The sequence below is a fragment of the Poecilia reticulata genome, chromosome 4 (genome assembly GCF_904066995.2).
Source record: "Poecilia reticulata chromosome 4, P_reticulata-male-v2, whole genome shotgun sequence".
In the NCBI taxonomy this organism is placed as follows: domain Eukaryota; kingdom Metazoa; phylum Chordata; class Actinopteri; order Cyprinodontiformes; family Poeciliidae; genus Poecilia; species Poecilia reticulata.
Window position 1 is genome coordinate 31368699 of NC_088833.1, and position 26890 is coordinate 31395588.

General features: G+C 39.1%; 1 protein-coding gene across 5 annotated transcripts in view; it reads right to left on the reverse strand.

Annotated features, from left to right (window-relative positions):
* The window catches only part of nlgn1 (neuroligin 1), a 385565-nt gene that overhangs the window by 189914 nt on the left and 168761 nt on the right, over window positions 1-26890 (reverse strand). For all 5 annotated transcript variants that reach the window (XM_008407822.3, XM_008407824.3, XM_017304370.2 and 2 more), the window contains one exon: window positions 22927-23079. In XM_008407822.3, coding sequence (XP_008406044.2) covers window positions 22927-23079 — 153 coding nt within the window. The remainder of the gene's footprint in view (window positions 1-22926; window positions 23080-26890) is intronic.

Consider the following 26890-nt stretch of genomic DNA (forward strand, 5'->3'; position numbering starts at 1 on the left):
AGAATTTGAAATGCCAAAATCTTTACTATTTACAGAAAGTGCTGGAAATGATCCTCTTTTGCCTCAATGCGCCTTAACATATTGTCATATAATGATCTGAATTGCATTACGAATATTGTCTTTCAACTGCTGTAAAGTTCTCAGGTTATTAGCGTACACTTTTCACTTCAAATTGCCCCACAGATAGAAGTCAGAAGTTGTTAAGTCCAGCAATCTCAGTGGCCATAATCCTGTCTTCTGTAAATGCCTCCCAAATTCGTGCCAGTGACACGTGTGACAAGTCGAGCTGTCCTGTTAGAAGAAGGCGTACTCGCGTCTTTCCAGCATCAACTGTCCGTAAAATTCCTCAGAAATTCTCATGTACACGTTCGTGTTCACTGTGGAAGGATTCACTAGGGAAGGATTCACTCGGCGCGCCACTCTGGCAGGAAGGGCGGGATACTTTTTCGTGGGCCACCCCGTAGATTAAAAACGGGGGGAAAAAATGCATACAGGAAGAACCGGTGGACACTGAGAGAGCATGGGATTACCAACACCTGCCCAGCTCATTAATATGTCAGGTAAAATGATCCCCTCAGCTGCTACAGGTATATTGTTCATGATCACAACTCTTTCATTTAATATCACAAACCTCTGCTAGAACCATTGTCTGAAAAGTCAGTCCATCTTAAGACTGAATTTGAACATGTGAACAGAGAAAAATGTCTCTCTCTTGTTCTAGACTCTCCTTTTTGCCCTCGTTTTTTCTATCCTACAGTGAGACTCTGCGAACAGTGTTGTGTGACAGAGCCAATGAAACTTACTGAAATTACATCAGGCCACAGAGTAACTCATGAGGTAAACTACTTCTCTCCAGCTAACCCCCTTGTTCGCTCATTCTGCTGCTCTCCAAAGCAGCGATATCACAGAAACACTTCATATCCAGCCTCAAGCCACTAAATCAATTTCCTTCAAGCCAGGCCAATCACAATCACTTGAACGTGACTACAGCTCCCCCAGCATAAGGTTGCAGTGCCAAAGCGACTCCCACTCTATTGGTCAGTGATCACTGTTTCTTCCAGGAACACAAAGGGGGTTTTACTGCAGGTTGGCCTTCCCAGCTGATTAAAATGTACATGCATAATTCATGACAGCTTCTAATAAGAGTCCAGCACTTTTGATTATATTTTATCTTCGTCTTTGACTACTGTCAAGTAATATAACAGTTAAAGCTAATTTGCTCTGAGTACTGAGGTTAACATTAGCAGAATGCAGATTGTGCCGAGGCCATGGCATATTTTTATTAATGATATAAAACAGCATGATCTAATTTAATTAGTAATATTCTGGGAATTTATTTTGCACTCATTTAGCGACATAGCTGCACAGAGTAGTTTACTGTCATTTGTTCCTGACCCACTTACAGCAGTGAGAGCAAGACCACAATTGGGAAGCCAAAATCAAACCATACATCCATCCATCCATTCCTCCATTCCTCCATCCCTCCATCCCCAGGAAACTGCCACAAGGTTCCATCTGTAAAGCATCAGTGTAAAATTAGCCTGGTCATTGCCTTCCTTAGCAATTCCACTATATTCTCATCTCTTTTCTGGGATTTCTCCCATTGAGCTTGATTTCTCCAGTTTAATTTCCTCTTGCCCAATCAGAGTGGAGGAGTTGTGAATAATGACGTTGATTTTCTGTTTTAGAATTGCAGTTTACCTGTGGTTGTACTTTGGTAATGGCAGTGGAGGAAGTGAGCAAACCCATTCAGCTCTAAAATCCTAGTTCCTTCAGACATACCTGCAAACATCCCAGTGTCTTATGTCTCTGTTTGGTGACAGTAGGAGAGTTACACCATCTGTCTAACAGAATGATACAACTGTAGGTTGCCCAAACTAGAATCCCTCCATATCTTTACTGCAGCTACAAATTATTAAAGCACTGGAGTGAAAACAGAAACAAAAGTTTATCAGAGTGCAAGACCCACCGGGAACAAACCAGACTTACAGCTGACAATGCAAAACAAACTCTCCCTCCAGTGGAACATGAACAAAATAGCCTATAGTTAAAGGCTCTGGTCCATTTCTGAGGAAGCACCCAAAGGACAACACAAGGTACACAATCATAAAGCTTCTTGCTGCAGGGATAGTTTATTTATATTATTTCCTTTCAAAAATGAAGAAAAAAGTAATATATCAGCCATACATTTTAAGCTTTTTTCATCAAATAAAATATACTTTTCTTCCTTTGATGTGAAACTGACAGGAATGTGTGTGATTCAGAGGAACAGTTTGTGGGTTGGTTATCTTGCCACAGCACCCTGTTTTTGAGAGAGTGTCTCTATGTGAATTGCTCATTAAAGCGCAGCAGCAGCTACTGATAAAGAGAATTGGATTACTGTGATTAATACAATGTGTCACTTGTAATGTCTTTAACAGTATGAATCACAGAGCTCCATGTACAGAAACAAACCCACACATTTACTTATTTCAACAGTTTGGAGTTGCAGAATGACACAAAGTTCATCTGAGTAACACACAGTCCTACAAAATGTCACACAGTCATCTCATAGCCATGGTGTTTTTTAATGGCTTAGTGTGTTCAGACTTTTCCTTAGAGCTTTGGATTAATACACCATCATCTTCACCATTAACAATTTTGTGAATTTGGTTGGCATGTGTGCACTACAGGAACATCTTCCTCTGTTCATGTCTGCGTGTACATGTACACGCAGACATGAAAAGTGAGTGTGTGCTGCTCTTCTGGGGCTTTGAGACCATTTGCCAAATCTCAAGCGTGCAGCAGAGACCTTTAATTGATGATGTGAGGAAGATAACATCCACACGGTTGGAGATGATGATAGTAACCTGAATAAGCAATATTTGTGTGTGTGTGTTTGTGTGTGTGTGTGTGTGTGTGCGTGTGTGTGTGTGTGTGTGTGTGTGTGCGTGTGTGTGCGTGTGTGTGTGTGTGTGTGTGTGTGGGGTGGGGAGCGGGGGTGTGGACGTACGTGCGTGCGTGTGTCTGGGTGCATGCCTGTGTATGTTTTAGTGGTAAAGTCCCCTGGCTGAGGCTCTTTCTGGCACCCCAGGCACAACAGATGCTGCTCTGTTACACAGAACTGTGCACAGGCATTTATATACACGTGCATACAAACTCACATGTGGTGATATATTGAGAGCAAAAAAATTAAAAAGTGAAGTAATCAATTAACCTATTGTACAAAAATTGTATCTTATCCAAAGAGCAAATGGAGGTTGGTTGACTGGGCAGATATTTCTACCTTTGAGAACGTTACATCTACTGATTTTATCTATTTTGTCTCCTCATTAGCTTGCTTGGAATGAATTACACCCTGGCAGCAGTCTGGACAACAAAATGAGCAGAACCAATAAGGCAAATATCAACAGCCGTGTGAAACAAAACAAACCTGAACTACCATTCAGAAAGTCATAGTTAGTTAATGATAGCAACAAGAAATGTTCATGCTTGTTGCATGTGCAAGTGACTACATGACTATGGCTTCTTCCATGAACATAGACAGCATATTCTGTGAAATGTGTGAATTATGTGTGTGTTTCAAGAAGTGGACAAAAATGTTGACGGTAGTATCAGAGAAGGCACCACAAGCAGTTTGCACATAACTTCATGGCAGCAGGGAAGATAAAATGTCACAATGCAGTTGGCTCAGTGACCCAAGATAGTGTGGCCCATTGAGTGGTACAGGACCCAAAATATCTACACAGGGTAAAACCTTTGGCTTATCCATCATCTACTGATAAAGAAACTACCTGCCGTCAGCCAAACACACACAACTCCACCCTGAGACTGCAACCCCCATCTGACTGCAGGACTGTGTAGGAATTGGTGGCTAACCACCAAACAATGTTCATGTAAACAGATATGCATGAATTATGTTTTTTAATCAAAAGAGTGTCATGGTCAAAGTGATTACATTTTGTTATTAAATTGGACATGGATTTTGCTTTAGCCTTCGCAAAAGTCCTGTTTGCACTTTCAGCCTCTTTTTGGTTGCCAAAAGTAAAAAACATCCATCTATCTAAGACTACATGATTAGCGCCGACAATACAGGCTGGGGTCCAAATTAGTGAAACGGGGTTGGAGATTGAAAGTAGAGGTCAGCTCACAACAGGAAACAACAGCTTGGTCAGCAGCAGTTAAAGTGTGAATGTCACTAAATGTATGGTCACGGAAAAGTCTCTGTGGGGCAGTAAATGAAACACACAGACGCACAAACTTGTCAACACTGTGACCAGTTCACAACTCCCCTGGGATGTGTTATGAAGCCGCAAGGCCAGCATTTATAGATCTTCACTACTCCCCACAAACACACACAGACACACACACACATCTCCTCAAAATCACACACAACAAAGAGTAATTGGGCTTCCTGTTTGCTCTGCTTCCTGGTTGGACCTGAAGGCCTGTGGAAGGAGAGCAATCTAAAAATGTTTTCATTCTTTTCCATGAAACTGTACCAAGTTTCTTAGTGGAGATTGAAATAAAATGGAAGCAAGATAAAGAAGATGAAGTGCAGCAACAACTGGAATAAAGATTTTCTTGATGTTATTTAAAATTAGACAACGCTGTCCTTAAAAATCAATACCTGCGAGCTACACATTACTCAGTAGGATGAGTATGTGGACATTAGTTAAGTCAGTCTTTAGGATTCGGGCATCCGGCTTATGGAGGCTCAGGCTGGACAACAGGCTCACAATTTTACATCATGAAAATATTTAACAGAATCCATCAATCCATTGTCAGTATTATATTGGTCATGCAGGAGTATGTGGGGGTGCCGAACTCCAGCATTCATGAGTGAGACTGAGGATAAACTGCGAACAAGTCGCCATTACATCACAGGGCAACATAGAGACAGACAGGACAAACAACCATGCACACACACACACACACACACACACGCACACACGCACACACACACACACCTACACACACACACACCCCCCCCACACACACACACACACACACACACACACACACACACACACTCACGCACCAGCACGGAGACACACACACACCTTTAGAGTGATGAAGTCGGAGAACATGCACACTCCATGCAGAAACACCCAATGTTTACCAACTGTACCACCATGTAGTCCCATTTCACAGAATGACAAGACAAAATGTGATGGTGTGTTCTATGATCATGTGCAGTGCCATGAAAATGATTTATTACCTTACAGATGTCTTCAGTTTTTGCTTCTTTGCTCCTCTATGTTTCTGTTTAGTCACTGTTTTTAAGAATTGGAAGGAGAACATTTATGCAGTCTCTTGTTTAATGATTTATATTTTTTGTCATTATTTTGTAGAAATCAGTTTTCACTTGGACAAAATTTTTTTAAACCCAAATTATGTTAAGCATAATCAATTTGCGGAAGGATTAAAATGGATAAAACACCGAAGGAGGTAAATACTTTTGCAGGCACTTTAAATTGGTGTTGCACTTTTTTGGATGACTTCATATCATAATCATAATTTATGCATTCCTAATTGAGTTGCATCAAATGGACTAGCCAATATTTGCATTCAAAAGTGTAATCAAGGGAGACGGTTCAAATTTGAGTGACAACCACATACAGTGAGTGAAAGGTAGAGAAATGAGAGTCTGCCGAGAGATGGAGAGTGGAAAGAGGAGACAGTTAATTAATAGAAGATGTATAATGAAGATTGATGCTGATGTAAACACAAGTAAGTGGGGCCCTGCAGTGCTGTAGCAGTAGAGGGAAAACAGAAATATTAATAATCATGCATATTAATATTGATTAATGATTAAGTGGCTGATAGTTTGTGTAATTAGCATTAGCTAGATGCAATATGCTGCAGATGAATGTTGCACATGCAAATCAGCCATTTAGTTTTCAATGATCACACTGTCCCCTGTTCCCTGGTTCCCTGTAATTTAGCCACCGTTTCTGTGTTTACTGGCACAACAGGCTCCAGGGTGTGTGGGCCTGATGACTTCTGTTGGGACTAATATGTGTTCCAAGTGCAGAGTGTATGTTCCTACATGAGGAACGAAAAACAGCTGCAGGTCTCTTCACAAGCCTGCTTTGAATTTGCCAAAACCCAGAACCTAAAGATTTCTGGCTTTACAAACCAGGCCCACAGCATGGTAAATGATGATAATAATCATTCAGCAAAATGAATTAAGTTTGGAACCAACCACTAAGTAAGCCAGTACACTGACAGTGTAGGAACCGCTAATTGTTGGCTTCTGACAACGCTTCTTATGCCAATAAATAATTCTGCTGAATCCAAATGACTGAAAACAAAAAGAAGCCAAAACCAGCGCGAACAGCAGTGCACAAGGGAGACGGAGGGAAACAACAGGATCTCCCACCGTCTCATCCACCTCCTCGTTCCCTTTTATCTCCCATATTGTTCTATTGTTTCCATTGGGGAAAAACAAATGAATACATGGCAAGTGCTGAGAGCTGTACAGGCAAGAAAAGAGAAGGCTGACCTTTGAGAGGATTATGGGATTTGTTTTGGAACAAAGCGAGAAGGCAATATGGCAGATGGATTCTGGAAAATAGACTATTGCTGCAGTGAGATGGCAGGAATGGCACAACGAGTGACAGACAAAAAAGGAGATAGGATCAACAAGTTAATAGGTCAAAGGTCTGATCACAGAGTTGCTGCTACGAATAGCAGTTCACCCAAAGTTACACAGCTGAAAAGATAAGACTAGTTTCTGTTGAGATGCTGTCTGTGAGCTACCACTTCATGGATAGGGAAATTACTTTAAACTGTCCTGTTGGGAGTTTTAGGGAGGGGGGGAGTAAAGTTGATGTTTGATAAAGTGAAAAAAACATCAAAGTGTAAGCTTACACTTTCATGGCGGATATCGTATAGTAAAACCTGTCACACTATTGATCTTCTTATATTTTTTTGTTTGCTTCAGTTATGGATCGTACCATGTGTGGTGGATGTGCAGCCACAGGGCAGGAGCAACACACCACACACTAACTCATTTCACTTCTCAACATTGAGAATATGTGAATTTGGAGTAGACAAGCATGGATGGCAAGTTTGTGGAATTATTTTAAGCAATAACAGACATAACAAAAATAAAAGACGTTGGATAAAAGAGTGGAGACAGTGGCTCTATTAACTGATATGGAGATGGAGGTAAGTTGTTCTGTTTTGATGTTTACAATTACATTGAGAGCAAAGGGCACAAAATAACAGATATAAGTTTAGTTAACAAATATTAAAACCAGGCATTAGTAAAAGTTTTACTAGCACAACTACAATTTATTTGAAATGCATGTAGCTTGTTTCAGTGTCAAGCCCTAGCTGAATGAATAAAGTTATCATTATAATTAACACATTAATGTGTCACATTAACAATAGATAGCTGAAAAGTTACGGGGTATATCAACAGCATTACCAATTTCACTCCTACTCCTCTCTCTTGATATTCCTTGCAGCAAATGTTGAATAAACATTCACATTGTTGCCACATATCATCTAGACTAGCGGTTCTCAACGTGGGTGGTACCGCTCCCCGGGGGGTGGGCAGGGGGCGCTGGCGGAAATTTTTACAAAAGGGGGGTGCAGAGATTCCTTTGGGGGGCGTTTGGTCGAAGGTAAACTTTACACCTTAAATGCACAACAATGCCAGTTTAGACTTTGAGCAACTTGGTAAATCTGTTTTGTGTAACATTAAATCATGCTTGGCTGCAACTGTATCGATGGCAGCTCTTCTTCTTCTTCTCTTCAGTGTTTGTAGCTTTTGGTGCAACTCCATTCTCCTGCTATCCCTCTGAAAAATGAACCTATTTAAACAAAGAAATAAAGAAATCCCTCCATTGGTGATACCACGATAGAAAGCGTTCATTTTATAGCGTTAACACGGTGCTGTAAGTGGTTCGGTATGAAACGGGTGTGATAGAACAACACAGCACTTTTAAATTTCAATAATCAGAATGCAGAAATTGTTTCTGTTGTTTTAAAAGGTTTATGTCAGTCTGCCTTTCCCCCATCGATACGCTCCTGACGGCCCTGCACCTTAGGGGGTTAAAAAAAAACGACACGCACATTACACAAAACTCTGAAACAGGAGAAGCGGGACATAAAACGGAGCGACGAACTAGATGTGAATTATGGCATAAAAACATAGAATCCGACGCTGAACAGTGAAAAATCAACACATGATGTGAAACACATGACGATTAGGCGGCGCAGCAGGTGATAAGTGAAGATGACTGGTGGTCAATAAACGATAAAATAAATGTAGCAACAGGAAAGAAACTAAAGTGGACATAGCAATAAACCAAGAGAGGATAATACTAATCAAATTAAACTAAATGGAAATGAATAAAGAACAAAATGCAAAAATAAACTAAGAAACTAAAGTAAATACAGAGGAATAAACTGGTATGGCAAGACCTTTTGAGCAATAATTAATACAGAGGACAGTATGGCAAGAATAAACACACTATTTCCATATAAAAGGTAAAATAATATTACCATTTGTAATATGGTAATACCAAGTGCCATTTGTTTGTTGAGAATAAATATATGTTACAGACCATAACAGTAACGAACTGGTCACTTGTTTATGTTTTTAATTAGATTTGATATATTTATTTCTTCAATATTATTTTCATGCCAGTATTTATGTCATGGTGGTGTTCAGTGACTCCATGACACTTTCAATTTGACTCATTAGGATTTGATTAAGAACCAGATTTGTTCTTTGTAATTTCTGTCCAGTAAAACTATTAATCTATAAATCAATAGTCAGGTCTATATAAAGACATAATCCATGTTTCTGTCTCATATTTGTATGGCATTAAAAGGACCTGGAACTTTAGTTTTTCCACTGAAAGCTCTGGTTTGCACAATAAATGCCATGTGGGTGAATTTTTATGGATGATACTCTGATGTCCCATTCTCCTGAAGGCAGCACAGAGCTGCACCACCAGAAACTGACAGAAACACTGAAGAGAAGAAGAGTTATGATTAATGTAGTTACAGTTCTATTCATGTTTTAATGTTGCAGAGCTCAGTCGTTTTGTTAAATAGTTCAAAGTTTAAACTGGCATGTTGTTCATCTTTTATCTGCTCATTTTGTGGAATATTTAACAACTAGAAAATGGCAAAGAATAAGAATATTTTTTCCACTCTGATTGGCTGCTGTTTAAGCTGAATGTCCATTCATTGCATTTTTCGTAGACACCTGTGAAAATAATTTCTATTCCCATGACTTTTTTTGTTCTCTGGGAAATTATTTTTGATGATAAATACAGAAACAAGCATAAAAATCAAAATATCTACAATAGTGATAGTAATATTAATGCTAAAATGCTAAGTCAATGCAAAGTAGCCTGCAAATTCTTTGGTGGGGGGCAGTGAGGGACCTGGATAAGGGCTAGGGGGGCGCTGGCTCAAAAAAGGTTGAGAAACACTGATCTAGACTGTCCTCCATATCCAATGTCCACTGGATTCTAATGTCAGCTGTTCTTTGTTTGAGATTCCCCTCTGTGCTTTTTGACTGGTTACCTGTCACATTTGTGGAAAATGAACCTTTCTCCATTTAGGTTCTTGATGTATGAGGCTGAAGGAGAGTCAGTGAGTTGAATTCATGAATTTCATTTACTAAGACTAAAATACAGCACTGGTCCATTTGTTCATGCTATCTTTAGCGGCTAACAGAGCAAAATGGCATCAAACAACAGTTTTCAGTTCTCTTTGTTGGCCTCTACCTAAGCTACGCCCTAAAGAGGGAGTTATAATGTGTCATGTTCTTCAACCTTAGCTTTGTGCCAATGCGCTCTTATGTGTGTGCGTGTGTATATACGAGCATGCAAATAGCTAAAAGAGATAGAGGAAAACACAGACTTCAACACGTTAAACAGGATACGTTCCCATTCACAGTCAGGGGACTCCACACGTGCTGCCATATTGAGTCTAGCCAAATCCAACATGTTGAATATCCCAGAGTTTAGATTTTACTGATCAGACCAGTCGTAACACACAAACACAGCAGGATGAGCAGCTATAATTTTATAATTTATAATTTTCTTAAGCAATAACCTTAGAACGCTGAACCTTCTATGATTGTCAGAAGGGGAATATCAGGACCAAAAATCCTGCCATGCAAACTATGATTTATAATAATTAAGCTCACTAATATAAATTCTTCTTGTTGATTTTGAAAAGATAACTGTGACATGAATAAATTACATATTTCCATTTTATTATATGGTATTTTTATTGCTGACAAGTTGATTTGAAAAATTCCTCCTATTTCTGATATCAGCATATGTTATTAGCTATGCATGTTCAAAGTCACATAAGGATGACACTAAACAATGTTATGACAGCAGTAGTTTTGCATTAAAAATGCCTTTTAGGTAAGGTTGGAGTAAATATCGCAGCTTTTTACAAGGCAAATATTTATTGCATGTCCAGTCTCCTTTGTGAAAGTCAGATGTGCTTCCTTCATGATCATCCATCACACCGACCTCAGCAATGTGCACTTTCAGTGATACAACATAAAGGACACTCTGCTCAGCAGGATGACACCTAAAGCTGACACATTGTTGAAATCAACGGAACTGCTCATTAAAACTGATGCCAGGACAGCCATTCCTCAGACAAAATGCCTCAAATAACAGACAGAAAAATCTATGAGAAAATGTTAACTAGAATGAAAGCAAACTAAAGGTTAAACAGGATGTCTGTATGTATTATTAGCCAGTTATTGACCAAGATGACAGCAGAAGTATGACATGTTCTCAGCAACATGCAGCGTCATGCTGTTCCCTCTTCCCTCTCCTGTTGCCTGATGTCTGACCTCTAAAAATATGGCATTGGCAGATTTGTGACTCACACTGATAACCAATCAGATGGCTTTTGTCGTGCTGGGCGGACAACCTCCATTGTGTCTTAAATCACATTTTCTCTTCATCGTTCTGTCCCTTGGTCTCTTTGTCTTCTTTATAGCTTGTTGGCGATGGTTTTATTCAGTGCTGGTAGATAGTCTGTGGAGTTCCCTCAGGACTGTGGAAAGACTGACAACCTGAGAGGCTGAACACGTCTCTACCACACTTACAGCAAATGCCTCAGACCATGCAAAAATCTAAAACAGGCTTTGAAAATTACAAAGGAATGAATAACTACTACAAGGCAATGAAACTATGACTGGTACACACCTCAGTGTATTCAGTGTACTGTGATGAGAACTACACCACACACTTTGATCGCACTCGCAGATGTACGTTTGCTGTACTAGCCTCATTACACACATGCAGACATGAACATAAGCTTACAACCAACCCTTGGCTTAAGCTTCCAGTCAGAAGCGAGCCAAAGGAAAGGCTTTGATCAATAAATAACAACATCACCAGGGGTTCTGCAAATGGGTATCTGCTCACGCTGTTTACATCGAGGTGTCTTCAGTTGGATTTAGGGGGATGGAAGTTATTTTTTTGTCTGTGGGTAAATTAAATGTAACTTAACATAAAAGACTTTAATCTCAAACTAAATATTTTTGAAGCCCTGGATTAAGGTGTCCGGACAAAAGTAGCTGAATAAAACCAGAAAGACATAGTATTTGAAAAATCTTTGGACAGCTTCTTTAACCTTTGTGTCTAGAAATGACCCCACATACGTAAAACTTGTATCATTTTCCACAGTCCTCTACGTTTGCCTCAGTCCTCTCGCACACACAAGGGTTAAAAGCTTTGGTGTTGGAAGCTCCGAGTGACTCTGGGCATTAATATTAATATTATAAATAAACAAGAGTCTTTATGTTATGTATAATGGTGGACTAAGTTCTGATATGAAAAGGTTTTGGCCAGCATGTCTAGATAGTCAGCTGTTGCCAGATGAATCCAGTGAGCAGAGCTGCAGTTAGCCTAACGCTGCCAATCGTTCTGTTGCCAGATCACCATTAGTGTGGTTAACGTCCTCGAGCTTACTCGCACACTCACTGAATAGGTGATTATGTTGTAAGCTAAATGCCGAATTAAAAAGTGAGGATAGAGGGAAGCTTTGGTTCAGTAGAGAATGGCAGGATGGCACAGCTGAGTCAGGAAGATGTCTGCCATGTCCCCATCAGAGGATGCAGAAAAACGAATAGAAAGTAGCTATAAAATGCTTATTTAGCCAGTCTCTGGCCATGCATAGCAAAAACTCTATAACCACAGAAATGAAATTCTGTGGATATACCAAATATTCTTATGTTTGAGACGATATTAGAAATTCAACACAGGCTGATGGAAAAATTTTGATTATGCTTTTTCCTAGCCTGATTGTTCTAAACAAGCTCCTACTACAAGGCTGTTTTCCGTAGGAACAGCCTGATAGGACCTCTTTGGACTTTTCAGATATTATCTTGTTTGGCCTCTGTCCTTTGATGCACAAAAGAAAAAAAAAAACAAAAACAAAACAAGGGAAGTGTTGAAAACTGTTCTCCAGTTTGGCTCCAGCCAGGACGCAGATTGAGAAGAAAAGTGTTACCAACAGCAGAGCATCTCTAAACAGCTAGCTTACTGATCAAGGCTGGCTTTTCTCTACAGTTCAGATAAAATGTTGTAGAGCAGGGAACACTGAGATCTAAAGGTAAATGGGTGATTCATTCAACACAAGCACACACATTTTAGAGCCTACCACAAAAAGCCCTGGGATCCAAACTCAGAAAAATACCAGACCCCAGACAAAATATGGCCAGAAATAATATATCAACTGCTTAAAACAAGCAAGGTACTACAGGACTGAAACAATTAATCAGATTAATAGAGATGAATCATTGAAATAATCATCAACTGGTTAATCGTTAACTAAAGAGTTTTTAACCCTGGGCAACATGCACATTGCCTGGCATGTTTTAGGCATTCACCTGCTTCAGCACACCTGGTTTCAATTTATGGCTGATTAACAGGGTTTTGCTGAATTGCAGTCATCTGAACGAGGTGTGTTGAAGCAGAGGAACGTCAGTGTGCCTTGAGAACCAGCTTTGGGAATCACTGAACTAGAGTATAAATTTTAAGAAAAAAATTGCATTTAGGATTAAACAAGTAGCATAGATCAAAATAATTAGCATCTTTTAATGACGTGTAAATCATGTAAATCTTAGAAGTATTTTTTTAGCTGGAGATGCATCCTTTGCTACAAATAGTCAAATGTTCACTAAAGGAATGCTGTAAGGGCATTTAGGCAATAAAACATTTATTCTCTTAATTTAAAAGAAATTAAATTATTTGCATATTTTTAATGTATTTCTAATATTGAATGAAAAGGATTAAATGGTTAAATGTGCCAATTTTATGTTTGATTAATCAATTAATCAACCAAATAATCAAATCCAAAAATATTCATGAGCAGCAGCTGTAATTTACATATGGACATCTTTAAAAAGTTGTGCAATTTTTTGGATTGCTATTAGTAAATATGCACTGGTGCCTCAGTGGCGTCTCTGGCCTCCTCAAATAGTTGTGAAATTCATTATTTCTAGATGTATTCTTTTTTGCATGCAGCACTTTGCAAGTAAGTAAAGAGGGGACACAGTTGTGAGCACAGAGCACTGAAAGTAAATCATTAGTGTATTTGTTTTAGGGAGAAAGGAATTAATCAGCATGAAAGTAACAGCCCCAAACATCCAAGCAGCAGGTCAAAGCAAGCACCAAATAATTACGGAGTAGAAAGAAATAGAGGGAAAATAGATGACAGTAAGCAAAGAAGTGAGTAATATTTTCAAAAAGAAAGTAATGAGGATAAGGCCTGTGTCAGAGGTAATGCTCCTCAAACAAGCACACACACTGATAATTCAGAAAAGATTGCGGGAACAGAAGCTGGAAACAATACATGAGCTAAATAATGAAAATTTTGTTTTTACTGTTTATTGCATTGAAAGGGTAGGGGGAGCAGAGAACTGTTACAAACAGCGCTCAAATGGAGAAATCACACTCAGACTAGCTTTCTGCTATGAGGACATGAAGCATGCACCATGACACATCTTACTGCCTTTGAACCATCCGTTAACATCGCATTCCATGTAGTTTTAACATGCTTTATGCCAGCTGTCTGCTCTTTGTCACATTGTTGTACACAGAAAGTCCCGGTTACATGCTAGTGCAATCTGGTCCATCAAATGGTACAGGTGTGACCACTTTGTTTGCATCAGATAGCTGATGGCTGACCTCCAGTTATGATTTAAATTTGACGCAGCAGGACAAAGTGAACACCATAATGGAAGAAACAAAAAAATGTTTCACCACTGTCTCAGTAGATAAAAACCTGAAGCATTGTTTAACTAACTCCTCACTGCCTGAGTTTACTTATATTCAGAAAGATTTTTTTTCTGTCAAGCAGAAATAAAGGTAAGTATTTAAATAAAGCATGTACAAAGTGTATGCCTTTAGTAGCTATATGTTAGTTTTATGTCACACACAATGCTGGTCTTTAATAATAGGATGTTTTGGAATTCATTTTCACTCAATGTGTTTTTAATTTCTTTCTACCAAGTCCTCTTAAAACAAAGACTCATTAGTAGGTATTGTTTTCCACTCATTAAACATTCAAAATTATGTTAAAGTAATTCAGAAAATTCTATTAAAAACACCAATCTCCAACTGCATTTTCTCCCACCCACATGGTTTCTATGGCAATCCCAGTGCTGTAAACAGGGCAGAGCTAGAGGAGCCATGCCATGCAGAGAAATGGATATTTTACTGGCCAGGTATATCTTAAAACAATCAAAGGCTTGATGAATTGGCTCAAAGGCTGATGTATGGCTGGAATGGAAGCGGTATTTGGAGAAGGTTTGAGTCAGGGAAATGCACCTCATCAATCAGCATGATTAAAGGTTTTGGCCGGACTAAAACAAACTCAACACTGCGAGGGCCCAGCCTTAAAGGCACAGCCTCACTTTCTAGATGCTCTGCATCACATCACCATGGAGAAACCCTTCATTTACAGCAGTACTAAAAGCAAAGTCAGTATCTTTTTAAATATTATCATGCCACTTTTCTGGCAATTTTCATTCAGGTTGGCCATAAATCATAAACTATTTAATTTGTTTGTAGTTAATGCAGCCTGAATGTGGTTAGTGCCTGATTATTTGTCTAAACCAGATGAATGTGAGCCTCCAGCTGAGAGCAGACCAAAAGTGATGGAGATGACATGAACAATAAATACTTGCCGCTTTTTAATGGCACTTTGACAGCAATACAGCATGTGTTTCATTAACACCCGATCGCCACAAAAGAGAAACTTCTGAGGAAACGTGCTTCTGCACACACGCACACACACACACCCCCACACGCACATACACACCAACTGTAAAGTACTATATATGTGCCCCATGGCCAAATCCATTGTAGCCAAGGCTCTTTACTAATAAATACAGCTTTGTGTCAGCAGCTCTACATATTTAAAGACATTAATGGCTTCTGGAAAGTGCTCACTCTTGCACACAAACCCACAAGGAGGAGCAGAAAAACCACTGGTGTGAAGAAAGGAGGCTGGTCTGACAACAAAGCACCAGACTCCAGCACACAGGTGTGACTGTGGTGGGCCAGGTAAGGTCAAATGCACATCTCATAGTTTGTGTCTCAATTATGTCATTTTGAGGTCCACAAAAACTGTATATGATCCTGTGGTTTAGACGTACCTTCAAGTCAATGCATTTCCTCATGGAGTTTAGAACAGCATACAGTATGTTTTATAAACCATATCAACCAACTGAACAAATTTTCAACCTAAAGGGGAACTATGCATCTTTCAGGCACAAAGTGTCATTTCATAGCACAATCAAGTAACTATGTTACCTTCAGTTGTTTTAAAAACTTAAAACTTAAAATTTTACTTTAAAATTTGAAACCTTGAAAATGGCATCTGTCTCTTTAAGAAGCTTTGACATCCCCTTCAGTATGTCATCATGGCAATGCTTCTCTGTGATGCAGTTTACAATGGTTCTTAGGAGCTCAGCAAATGTTCATTGTTACCAGGTGTTTGCTGCTGCCACTAGTCTGGTGGAACTGTGCGTGTGAATGGGTGGGTGCTCTTTGGGGCTGGAGCTCAGCTGGAGACTGTAGCTCCAAGCTGGGGCTTTGGGTAAATAGGCAGCGCAGTGTCATCAGGTATCAACATGGATCCAACCGTTAATGTGCATTCCTAACAATTACTTTTGCGTAGCTTAGAAAATGTACCTGTAACAATAATATCACACTTCTTAAGTCAACCTGGACAAAAATTCTACAAAAATCTTAAATTATAATAAATAATAAAAATTGTAAAAAAAATCGTAAATCCAAAATCTGTATTCTCGAGTTCTGAACTCTCACATTATACAGTCATTTGTATCTTTTGTGTCCATGTGAGCAAGACATCTTTGGTACCTTCGTCACACACCGAAGCACATATGCCAGCAATATACACGTCAGGGTGCACTCTGCCACCCATTTGTTATGACCACGAGGGATGGCCGGAAATTTATTTTCTGATTCATCTGTAAAGCTGCACTTGCACAAAGCATCAGTTATAGTGCAGCCTTTTACATTCCAATTGTCTGCATGTTTTCGTACACTTGCTTCACACTTCAACGGAACCTGATTGAGGATGAGAACCCAGACATGTCTGTGGGAAAAAGAGAATGTTTGGTCACTCTATATTGTGTTAACGGCATTAGCATTCATTAACAAATCATAAGCAGAAGTGAGAGCACTGTGCAACACAAATATCTATCTGTCCGGAACACATGGTGCTAAATATAGAGGCAGATAATTTGCCTTGAGGAATTTTAATAATCGAGGTACTCAAACATTTGATGAATCGTTACAGCCTTAATGATACACCCTCAGCAGGGTCCTGGAGGGTGCATGGGAGTTCGCCCAACCAGTCTACATGTGTTTTGTGGACTTGGAGAAGGCGTTCGACCGTGTCCCTCGGGGGGCCCTGTGGGGGGTACTCCGGGAGTATGGGGTACCGGGCCCTTTGATACGGGCTGTCAGGTCCCTGTATAACCGGTGTCAGAGTCTGGTCCGCATTGCCGGCAGTAAGTCGGGCTCGTTTCCGGTGAGAGTTGGACTCCGCCAAGGCTGCCCTTTGTCACCGATTCTGTTCATTACTTTTATGGACAGAATTTCTAGACCAGCCGAGGTGTTGAGGGGATCCGTTTTGGTGGCCTTAGGATCGCATCTCTGCTTTTTGCGGATGATGTGGTCCTGTTGGCTTCATCGGAACGTGATCTGCAGCTCTCACTGGAGCGGTTCGCAGCCGAGTGTGAAGCGGCCGGGATGAGGCTCAGTGCCTCCAAATCCGAGGCCATGGTCTTGAGCCGGAAAAGGGTAGAGTGCCTTCTCCGGGTCAGGGGGGTCGTCCTGCCTCAAGTGGAGGAGTTTAAGTATCTGGGGATCTTGTTCACGAATGAGGGAAGAAGGGAGCGGGAGATCGACAGGCGGATTGGGGCAGCGTCTACTGTGAAGCGGGCGCTGTACCGGTCCGTCGTGGTGAAGAGAGAGCTGAGCCAAAAAGCGAAGCTCTCGATTTACCGGTCGATCTACGTTCCCACCCTCATCTATGGTCATGAGCTTTGGGTCATGACCGAAAGAACGAGATCACGGGTACAAGCGGCCGAAATGAGTTTCCTCCGCAGGGTGGCTGGGCTCTCCCTTAGAGATAGGGTGAGAAGCTCGGTCATCCGGGAGGGACTCAGAGTAGAGCCGCTGCTCCTCCACGTCGAGAGGAGCCAGTTGAGGTGGCTCGGGCATCTGGTAAGGATGCCCCCTGGACGCCTCCCTGGTGAGGTGTTCCGGGCACGTCCCACCGGGAGGAGGCCTCGGGGAAGACCCAGGACACGCTGGAGGGATTACGTCTCTCGGCTGGCCTGGGAACGCCTTGGGATTCCCCCGGAGGAGCTGGAAGAAGTGGCTGGGGAGAGGGAAGTCTGGGCCTCCCTTCTGAAGCTGCTGCCCCCGCGACCCGACCCCGGATAAGCGGAAGAAAATGGATGGATGGATGGATGGAAGATAAACTTTTTCTTGAATTAAATACAGGATTAAAGGGTTAGTTCCCGAGAATTTCTCTGCGGGAAGAGAAAGCGGAAGGGATGTAGAATTTCACAGCTACCTGTGAAATTACCTTCCTCTGTTTCTCTTTGCACAGATGGCTGTAGAACAGCAAGAGGCCAGATAGTGTTAAGAAAATACATTTAAAATATGCTAGTTTAAAAATTTAGCATAACTTGATTGAAAATAGCCTAATTATAGTTTTAAAATGTATAACTTATTCTGGCCTGTTAACCTTTATTTTAGCTTTAGTTAAGGCAGATTGTTTTCCAAGAATCTTTGATCTGCCCTCAGTAGCAATCAGTAGGAAGTTCCAGATTTTCACACTGATCTGTGAAAGCCATGAAGCAGCAGGAGTTCGGAGAAGCTCTGCTTCCATTTCATTTAGACAATGGGGACAAATGGCTTTAAAAAGGGTCAGAGACAGGTCCTGGTTGGATGAGAAAAGATACGCCTTATTTGAATAAATTAAATACAAGAAGATAAAACTTTCCACACAGAGTAACAGATCAGATCTTGCCCTTGCAATTTCTCCAAAGATATCTTTGCTGTCCCTATCTCTTGTCTCAGGTAATGAATGTGTGTCTCTATTATTTTGTAGCTTTCTGTTGTATCTTCGCACTTTGTTCCGATTTGGATTAAATTCTACAATTCTGTGACATCATCACGCATTGTTGTATTTTGTCCCACACACGCCACCGTAGAGAGAACCCGGGATCCAACAGGAAGAAGAAGAGCCAGATTTTTTTCCTAAATTTAACCACAAAATAATTCTTCCTTAACAAACACCTCACACACACACACACACACACACACACAAGATAGAATGTTTGGTAAGATAAAGTAACACTCTTCTTCCACTGCCAAGAGGGTAAACATGCACACAGTCTAATCTAAGGAGAGACACCATGTTAACCAGCAGGAAGACGGTTTTCTCCAACACTATTAGGCCTGCAGCCATTTTCAACTTGGACATCAGAGCAAAAAGAAAAAGGGAAGAGAATTAAGGGTGGAGTGGAAGGAAAGACGGTGGGAAATAAGATGTGAAAGGTTAATGTTTTGACTAGCTTTATTCTGTTTTTAAACACACATGTTTTCTTCCAAGGGATAAAAAAGTCAGTTATATATAAACATCAGTACAGATCCGTATGGATGGTTATCACAGCCATCACTGATCATGAAGTACTTTTCTTTAAAGCTTTTAAAATAGTTTCTCATTGGCTTATTCTGGCAAATTTTTATTTATCTGACTTCCATGATAACACACTGATGTTAATAAAGTAAGGAAACTGCTTCTGTTAAGCACTGTAATTCTGATAAACCCAGTCTACAATAAAGAGTCCATCAGGGATTCATCCTAGGGCCAGTTTTATTTCTCTTTCATAATGACTAGATAAAGGTTTCTGACTTGGAAAAAATGCCTTTGATATGAGCAAAAAAGAAAAAAGAAAAGAAGAAAAATCTAATGAATCTGGTCTGAAAGTTTCATCATTTTATCGGAAACGCCAACTTCTGCATTGTAAACTGGTTCCACAGAAAGTCTCAGTATGTTTTGTGTTGAGTAGTGATGGGTCCAGCAACACCGACGCGCCGGCGCATGCATCAAGCCCATAGACCAACACCAGTGTCGGTGCGCGTATTGGTTTCAGCAAGTCACGTGACCAATACAGGAACTGCTTCGAAATGACACTGGATGCCAAACTGTGTTTATAAGGAAGCGAATCTGTCAAAAGCATTTGCCAAACAAATTCTTGATCTTTTACATTGTCATCTATGGAGCAGCTTCAGAGGAAATATTTCCGCAGTGTGGGACCATTTTGATCTTATATTGGAAAATACATCTGTTTTCATTTTTGTCGTTTCATCCGGTTCTTGTCAGTTTCTACTTAATCTATCTGAACCCAAATTCAGCTGAAACTGACTTTTAGTTTACTTTCATATTATGTTCTGCAGGTTAATTGTTGCATATATTTAACTAAACTGTCTTATTTAAATAAATCCACATTTTCAATGCTGAGGCATTATGAGGCCAGGAATGAGAATGAAGTCTCAGATACACCTAGATAAACTCAGATATGGAGCCATTGTACAAATTACTCAGTTGATTTTTATAAATTATTTCATATACAGTGAACCCTCGCTGTAACGCGGTTCACTTTTCACGGTATCACTGCTTTGCATATTTTTTTGTGCAGTTTTTTTCCCACAGTGTTCTTGTCCTAATTGACCATATGATTGGTAAAAAACAGTCTCCGCACTACCTGAGTGCCAAGAACGTTACGGTGTTTAATACAGATTGGCCACTCAGGAGATGGAAACTGAAACTTTCAATATCTGCTGGGAAAAAAAAAAAAAAAAAAAAAAAACTGTGGCCAGAGGCAGCAGAACCCGACTGGAGGCTCGTTTGATGAGATCCGTCGCTCTGACGTAGGTACAGCTGTGAATCTGGCGGGGCGGGTTGGAGGAGACGCTTTAATGACATGACTCCGGATCACATTAATGACCGATTGATGCACACGCACATCCGCTGACCTGAAAACAGGTTTTGTTCTTTGGTTTCAATGTAGAGTATTTATTTATGCTGTATAATAACTGTAAAAAATAAAAAATAAAGGTAACTACTTCACGGATTTCGCCTCACGGGTTATTTTTGGAACGCAACCCCTAATAAAAACAAGGGTTCGCTGTAAATGTAGTGTTTACTTAATTTTTTCTACAGCAGAAGTTTTGTCAAAAAAGCGTAACAGGCTTCATTTCAAAAGGTTGTAAAAAAATTTTTTAAATAAAAATGTGTGGGAAAAAAACATCCTCATTCCAAACACATTCACTTAAATTTTCACTTTATGGTAAATGTTCACATTCTTTATTGACTTTATATCAAATATATTTTAAATGTAACTGAAGATATGACATAATACAACATATAATATTCAATAAAATACAAAGACTTAAATCTTATTGTACTTGGTCATCAAATCACTACGTTGCCTGTAGGAATTTTTAATGTCCAGCAGGTGTCAGTATTGAGTGACACAGTATCGACACAGTATCAATACAGTGTTGCTATGAGTCGAAACGCCTCATGACGCCTCATTTACCCATCACTAGTGCTGAGGATGGTCAACCCAAATGCAGCAGTCTAAAGTCATCAGGTGGTGCTGATGATTTAATGCAAAAAATGAAGAACAAAAACTTACAAAATGTGAAAGTCCATGGAAACAGAAAAATCCAAAAACAAAGTCAAACTGGAAACACGGGGAGATCATGAGGAAACTACATAAAGACGAGGAAATTACCAAGGAGACGTGAGAAGAAAGAAGACAAGCTGGCAACTAGTGGTAGAGGCAGAGAGCCTTAAATATTGGGAGGCAGAGCGTGGGAACAATAAACCTGAATGATAAGCTAATAGGTTGCAGGTGAGAGTAGTTGGAGAATGTTTAAGTAGATTAAGGAGGGGGAGGGAGAGGAGCACAGGGAAGATTACACAATGGAGCAGGAAATAATTCTAACACTAAAGAAAAATAAACTATAGAGACAAAGACATAAGGAGAAACCATAAAAGAACTGAACAGAAACAAAACTGATCTAATAAGGACGAAGGAACATAGAATACTCTAGAATAACTAAAAAATACAAACAAAAACAAAATCCTACATTTTATAAACTTCATGCCAGTGAATTGTCTTTTTTATTAGCATATATGTGTAGCAACAGTATTCCTATCAGTTTTGATTAGAGTATGTTGGCAGAGCGAATAAATAAATCATACAAAAGCAATCAGTCTGAATGATTCAAATAACACTAGACAGTGCAGACTACTGCAGACAGCATTAATATTTGACTCATATTCTGCACATTTGCTTTGGAAGGAATGGACCATGTCCATGCTCATTCTTCACATTCACACATACATCTACAAATAAAGACAAATATGCAGAGACAGATTTTTATTGGTATAAAAGGTGAGTATTGACCTCAGTCACTAATCCAGTCTAGTTTAATCAGAAAAACCGGAAACCGTAGTAACCAAACAATATGAAAATGAGATCATTTCCTCTCATTCAAACAAACCTCAGTATGATCTGCTTTAGAGTCGGTGAAAGTTGTGTTTTCATCATATATGCTATACATACCTGCCCTCTGGAGACGCTAGTGACAGCCCAACACAAAAGAGAAGGAATTATGAATACAGCTGATGACAAGATACAATGGAGAGGAGAGAAAGTGAGAATTGAAAGTCCCAGTGTGGATCAAACACTGTTGACTGGAGAACAAAACAGACGATTTCCTCTGTGAGTCCATATTTTTCAAACCTTCAATATTTACACTGAAAAACACATGTCACATTTATGTCAATCAGAGTGAAAATAAAAAAAGTGTATCCAACACTGAGTAACACAAGTCAGCATCAACTTCACTCTCTATGTGTGTATGACTAAGCCTCGTCTAATCATCATCTGCTGGGGATCAGAAACCCAGGAATGTCTTCAAGCTGAATCAACGGAAAACATGCCCTGATGGCCTCATGCCCACAAACTTTTCAATGCCGTGGACTCATCCAACCAAAGAGATGCTTAACAATCTTCTGCGGTTTTGCTCTGTCAAATGGAATACCTCAACATAGCAACCGTCTTAAAGCAACCTTTCAGAGTCTTCTTCATGATGGGAAAGGAAACGAGAGCCGACACCAGCCACAGATCAGATTATAGCAGAGTGAAGCAAAAACTGCCTGAGTACTCCCAGTTCAAGCCAGAAAGCAACGCTATGCTTGTTCAACCACGAAAGAAAGAAAGGATGAACGTTATAAAGAAAGAATGAAGGAAAGAAAGAAAGAAAAACAAAGTCCAGTTGCTTCCAACATATGAAACAGAAGGATCCTTACCTAGGACGCCCAGGCGGTAGTTGACTGTAATAACGATGACGTTCCCATAGCTGGCTAGGATGCTGCCGTCAAACATATTTCCAGTTCCTTCCATGTAAGAACCCCCGTGGATAAAAACCATCACCGGCTTGGGGCTTCCACTCTCCCTAATATCTGGAGGAAGAAGAGGAGGTGGAACAGGCAGAAGGACTGATTAGATGACAGATTGAAGGTGACAGACAGTGATGAAATTTTAATTCTCTAGTACACTTTGGCTACCTCTTAGTTTGTTTTCCAGAATTGTCCTGGCACACTGGCTTTTTAATATGGAGACCTTGTTAGCTTCAGGCATCAAATTGATTTTTTTTCTTTTTCCATTCAAAGGATTGGTCTGTGTTGACTGGTAAATGGGGGTTTATTTTGTGAACCATTTTAAATTTCCCATACTCTCTGTGTTAATGAAACAGAATACTTAAAGCAATGAGTCTTAATTATACTCCAGGAAACCAGCTGTCAACAGGAAGGAGTGGCAATCTGACCTGTCATATCAAGCTGGTGCATAAACTGAGCAATTAATCTGCAGAAAAATCTGCTAGTAAATACTACGATAGGTTTGGCCTTTTCTAAAAAAAAATAAAATAAATCTTTCAGGTCATTGAGATGTAAATTTGCCATCAGGTATTTGCTTTATTTATCTGTTCAGCTATAGAGAAATATTTGCCTTTATGTTACAGTTCTGAAACACGCAAGCTCTTGATAGCACCAGAGGCAAACAGGATTAATTAGAAGTTAAATAAGACACCTTTCTGTTAAAATAAATCAAAGATTTTGCTAATATGGCAAAACATAAGTCTGGAAGTTTATTTAGAGTTAAATCATTTCTATAATGCTCTGTTAGACATTTGTCATAAAATAAAGATGGTATTAAACTAAAAGAAAGAAATTGTGGCTCCATCTGAGTAGAGTGTTTGTTCACAAGACACTAAAAACAAAAAAAAGTGTAGTCCTTGAACTGCATTGAAGTAGTTACCCTCTCATTTTCCTTATCACAGAATTAAAACTAAATCTTCTCTCAAGAAATAAATAAATTAATAATTAAGAACCCAACCCAAAGGAAATGGTTATAGAAAGGCATAATTTGTTAACCGCAGCACAATAATAGTTATGTACAGTCATGGTAAAAAAGAAAGTATGCTGTTTAGGGTATAAATTGTCTGTCATACTGTATGTTCTAAAAATATTCACATCCAAATACAAATGTAGAAAACTACGCTTGTTATAAACAAAGATATAAAATCAGATGAAGCCATTAGGGAAGTTTAGGGCTAACCACAGTACCGCAGACGTGTGGAAAATATGCAAATCTCTACCATACAAGTATTTGTTTGCATGAAAACAACATGATCTATTTGTCATGACTGAATTTCAACTTTAAACAGTTGGCAGGTCAACAATGACAGCAGGATTCTTTCACAGGTGAAGCTGTGAAAGAATCATGTGCAGTTCAAGCAGGTTGGATGTGTCGTTTACAAGAAGCTTACAGGATGTGTATGGCTACCCCTATGTGCCGCTTGTATGTATGATGTATATTATATTGTTTGTGTCCTTATATATGACATTGTGGACAAACTGGACCATTCCTCCCAGGGTTCTGTTTGAGTGTCAGTGTTTTAGGTTTTAATAGTGAGCTAAATTAGAATAAGCTACCCTGTTTCCACTGAAATCATTTAAAACATATTTTATGACTTTTGCTTTTAAATTGTGTCTTTCTGAACTTTGATATAATTACATTGACTTGATGTGTATTAACATGCAGTAATTTTTAAAATTTTCGATTTGCACTTCAGTCTTTTTGCTAACTTTGAACATTTTTAGAACACATAGCTTCTCCTGGATTAATTGATCCAAGTAGATTTGAAAGAGTTCATATATTTGGCTGTTTTGTAAACTTTCAGTTGAATGAAGTTCATTATCTGTGTTGAAGTTTTGATTATCAGCTATTAAGAATTGTTCAAGTAGTTGGATGTTTCTAGTCACTTTGAAGTGGGTGATGATGCAGCAGTTCCTTTTACTCTCCTTGTGCTTCATTTCAAACAAGAAACATGCTGGAACAAAATTAAACACTAAACATGCTAATTATGGTGTCAAAACTACATTTGTTTTTGAGCGTCGTAGTCTGTAAAGGGCAGATATAATTTAGCTAATCTGCTAACACCTTGTTGGTGTAGTGCTTTAGTTTTAGTACTAAGTACTAATACTAATACTAATTAGTACTAAGCTTAAATAAACACTAGCAGAACTAGTGTTTATTAGTAGTGCTTTAAGCTTAGTGCTAACTAACCTTTTAGTAAGTGGAGCCCAGAACTACAGTTTATATTTATTGTTAATTTTTAACTGTACTTGTTTAAAAGACTTGTTGCACCTCACTAAACACATTCATATTCATTAAATGAGAAGATGCTGTTGATGAGGCTCATGTGGAAGATTAGAAGTATATTTTAAACATCTTTAATTAGTTATTAACCTTAATTTTTAAGATCATATTTCTGTAATAAAATGCTTCTTAAAGGCTGCAATGTAATATTCTTATCTTAAAATGTTGTGTTTTCATGAAATCATCATAATTAACAAAAATAAAAGGTTGAAAACATATTCCTCTGCTTACTGAATTTATGTAATGAGTTACTGAAATAAATACATTTTCCAGTACTAGTCTAATTTGCTGAATATGTCTTTGATTTGTTGATAGATTTTGTTTTTTACTTCTTAAACAAAATAAAACATTTTGCATTTATTACAATGGCTTGTTCTACAAAGTAAGCAAAGTGATGAAGTGAAACGCCAGCAGACGTGTGACTATGTACAGCTGAGACTAGCTTCTGAAGGTTAAAGGTTTTTTAATTGAGTACAGAATGAAAGGAAACCAATATACTGCTAGTTATTGAGTCATCCTAAATTTTACAACTTTCAGTTTCTAACAGACACAAATCATCAAGAAGATTAAAAGCAAAAGTGTTTGTAATGGGAAGTTGGAATCCCTGACAAGACTCTGACATAAACCAAGTTGCAAGCAGAAAGGATTACATGATTTGTGGAGATCCAACAACATTCTGAAAAAGTGATGTTCAAAACATGGAGTCACTTTCATCTTCTGCTGCCCAGAAATGAGCGACTCATCTTGCTTTCTGACTTTCTTCATTGGTGCATGCCGCAACATACTTTGTTTATGCTGCTGATGTGTTATCACTGAGGAACTTTGGGCTAGAAGGAGATCAGTGAGTCCATAGGGAATTAAAAATTAACCATTCAAGAAAAACTGTTACCAAAGTGAAAATAAAAAGGATTTTCAGTTCAGGAAAGTTTTCCTACACAGTGTGATTAAAGTGTCCACACTGAACATGGAAGGAAAATTGTGGAAAGGAGCACATTTGGCTTCTTTAATGTGCCATTAAGGTGATTCAACAGCTATAGAGCTGATTGATACCAAGGGTGTTTAATTCTATGAAATATTTATTCAAGCAAAGCAGCAGAGCATCAGAAATGTCCTTTCTCCAAGCATGGTGGAGACTGCACCATAAAAAAATTCAGTAACACTTTATTTGAAAGGGTGTCCATAAGACTGACATGACACTGTCATAAACATGGCATAACACCTGTCATGAACATGAAGAAGTCTTTATGAATGTTTATGACAGTGTCATGTCAGTCTTATGGACACCCCTTCAAATAAAGTGTTACCAAAAATTCTTTGTACAGTGACTTTTTTGTGACATCGATTAAAAATATGCCATATGGACATATTTGGATTCTGCATTGTGAAATGCACAGTGTTTATATTTTACAAGTCAACTGGGGTAAGGATTTACTAAGCATTGGCTTCTCCCTGCTCCTTTTGTTACATATTGTCGTATTTTTCTTTTTCAGTTTCTTTCTTTCTCTCTTCCATTGTTTTTTTTTCATGTTCTAAATAAATAAAGATTTAATT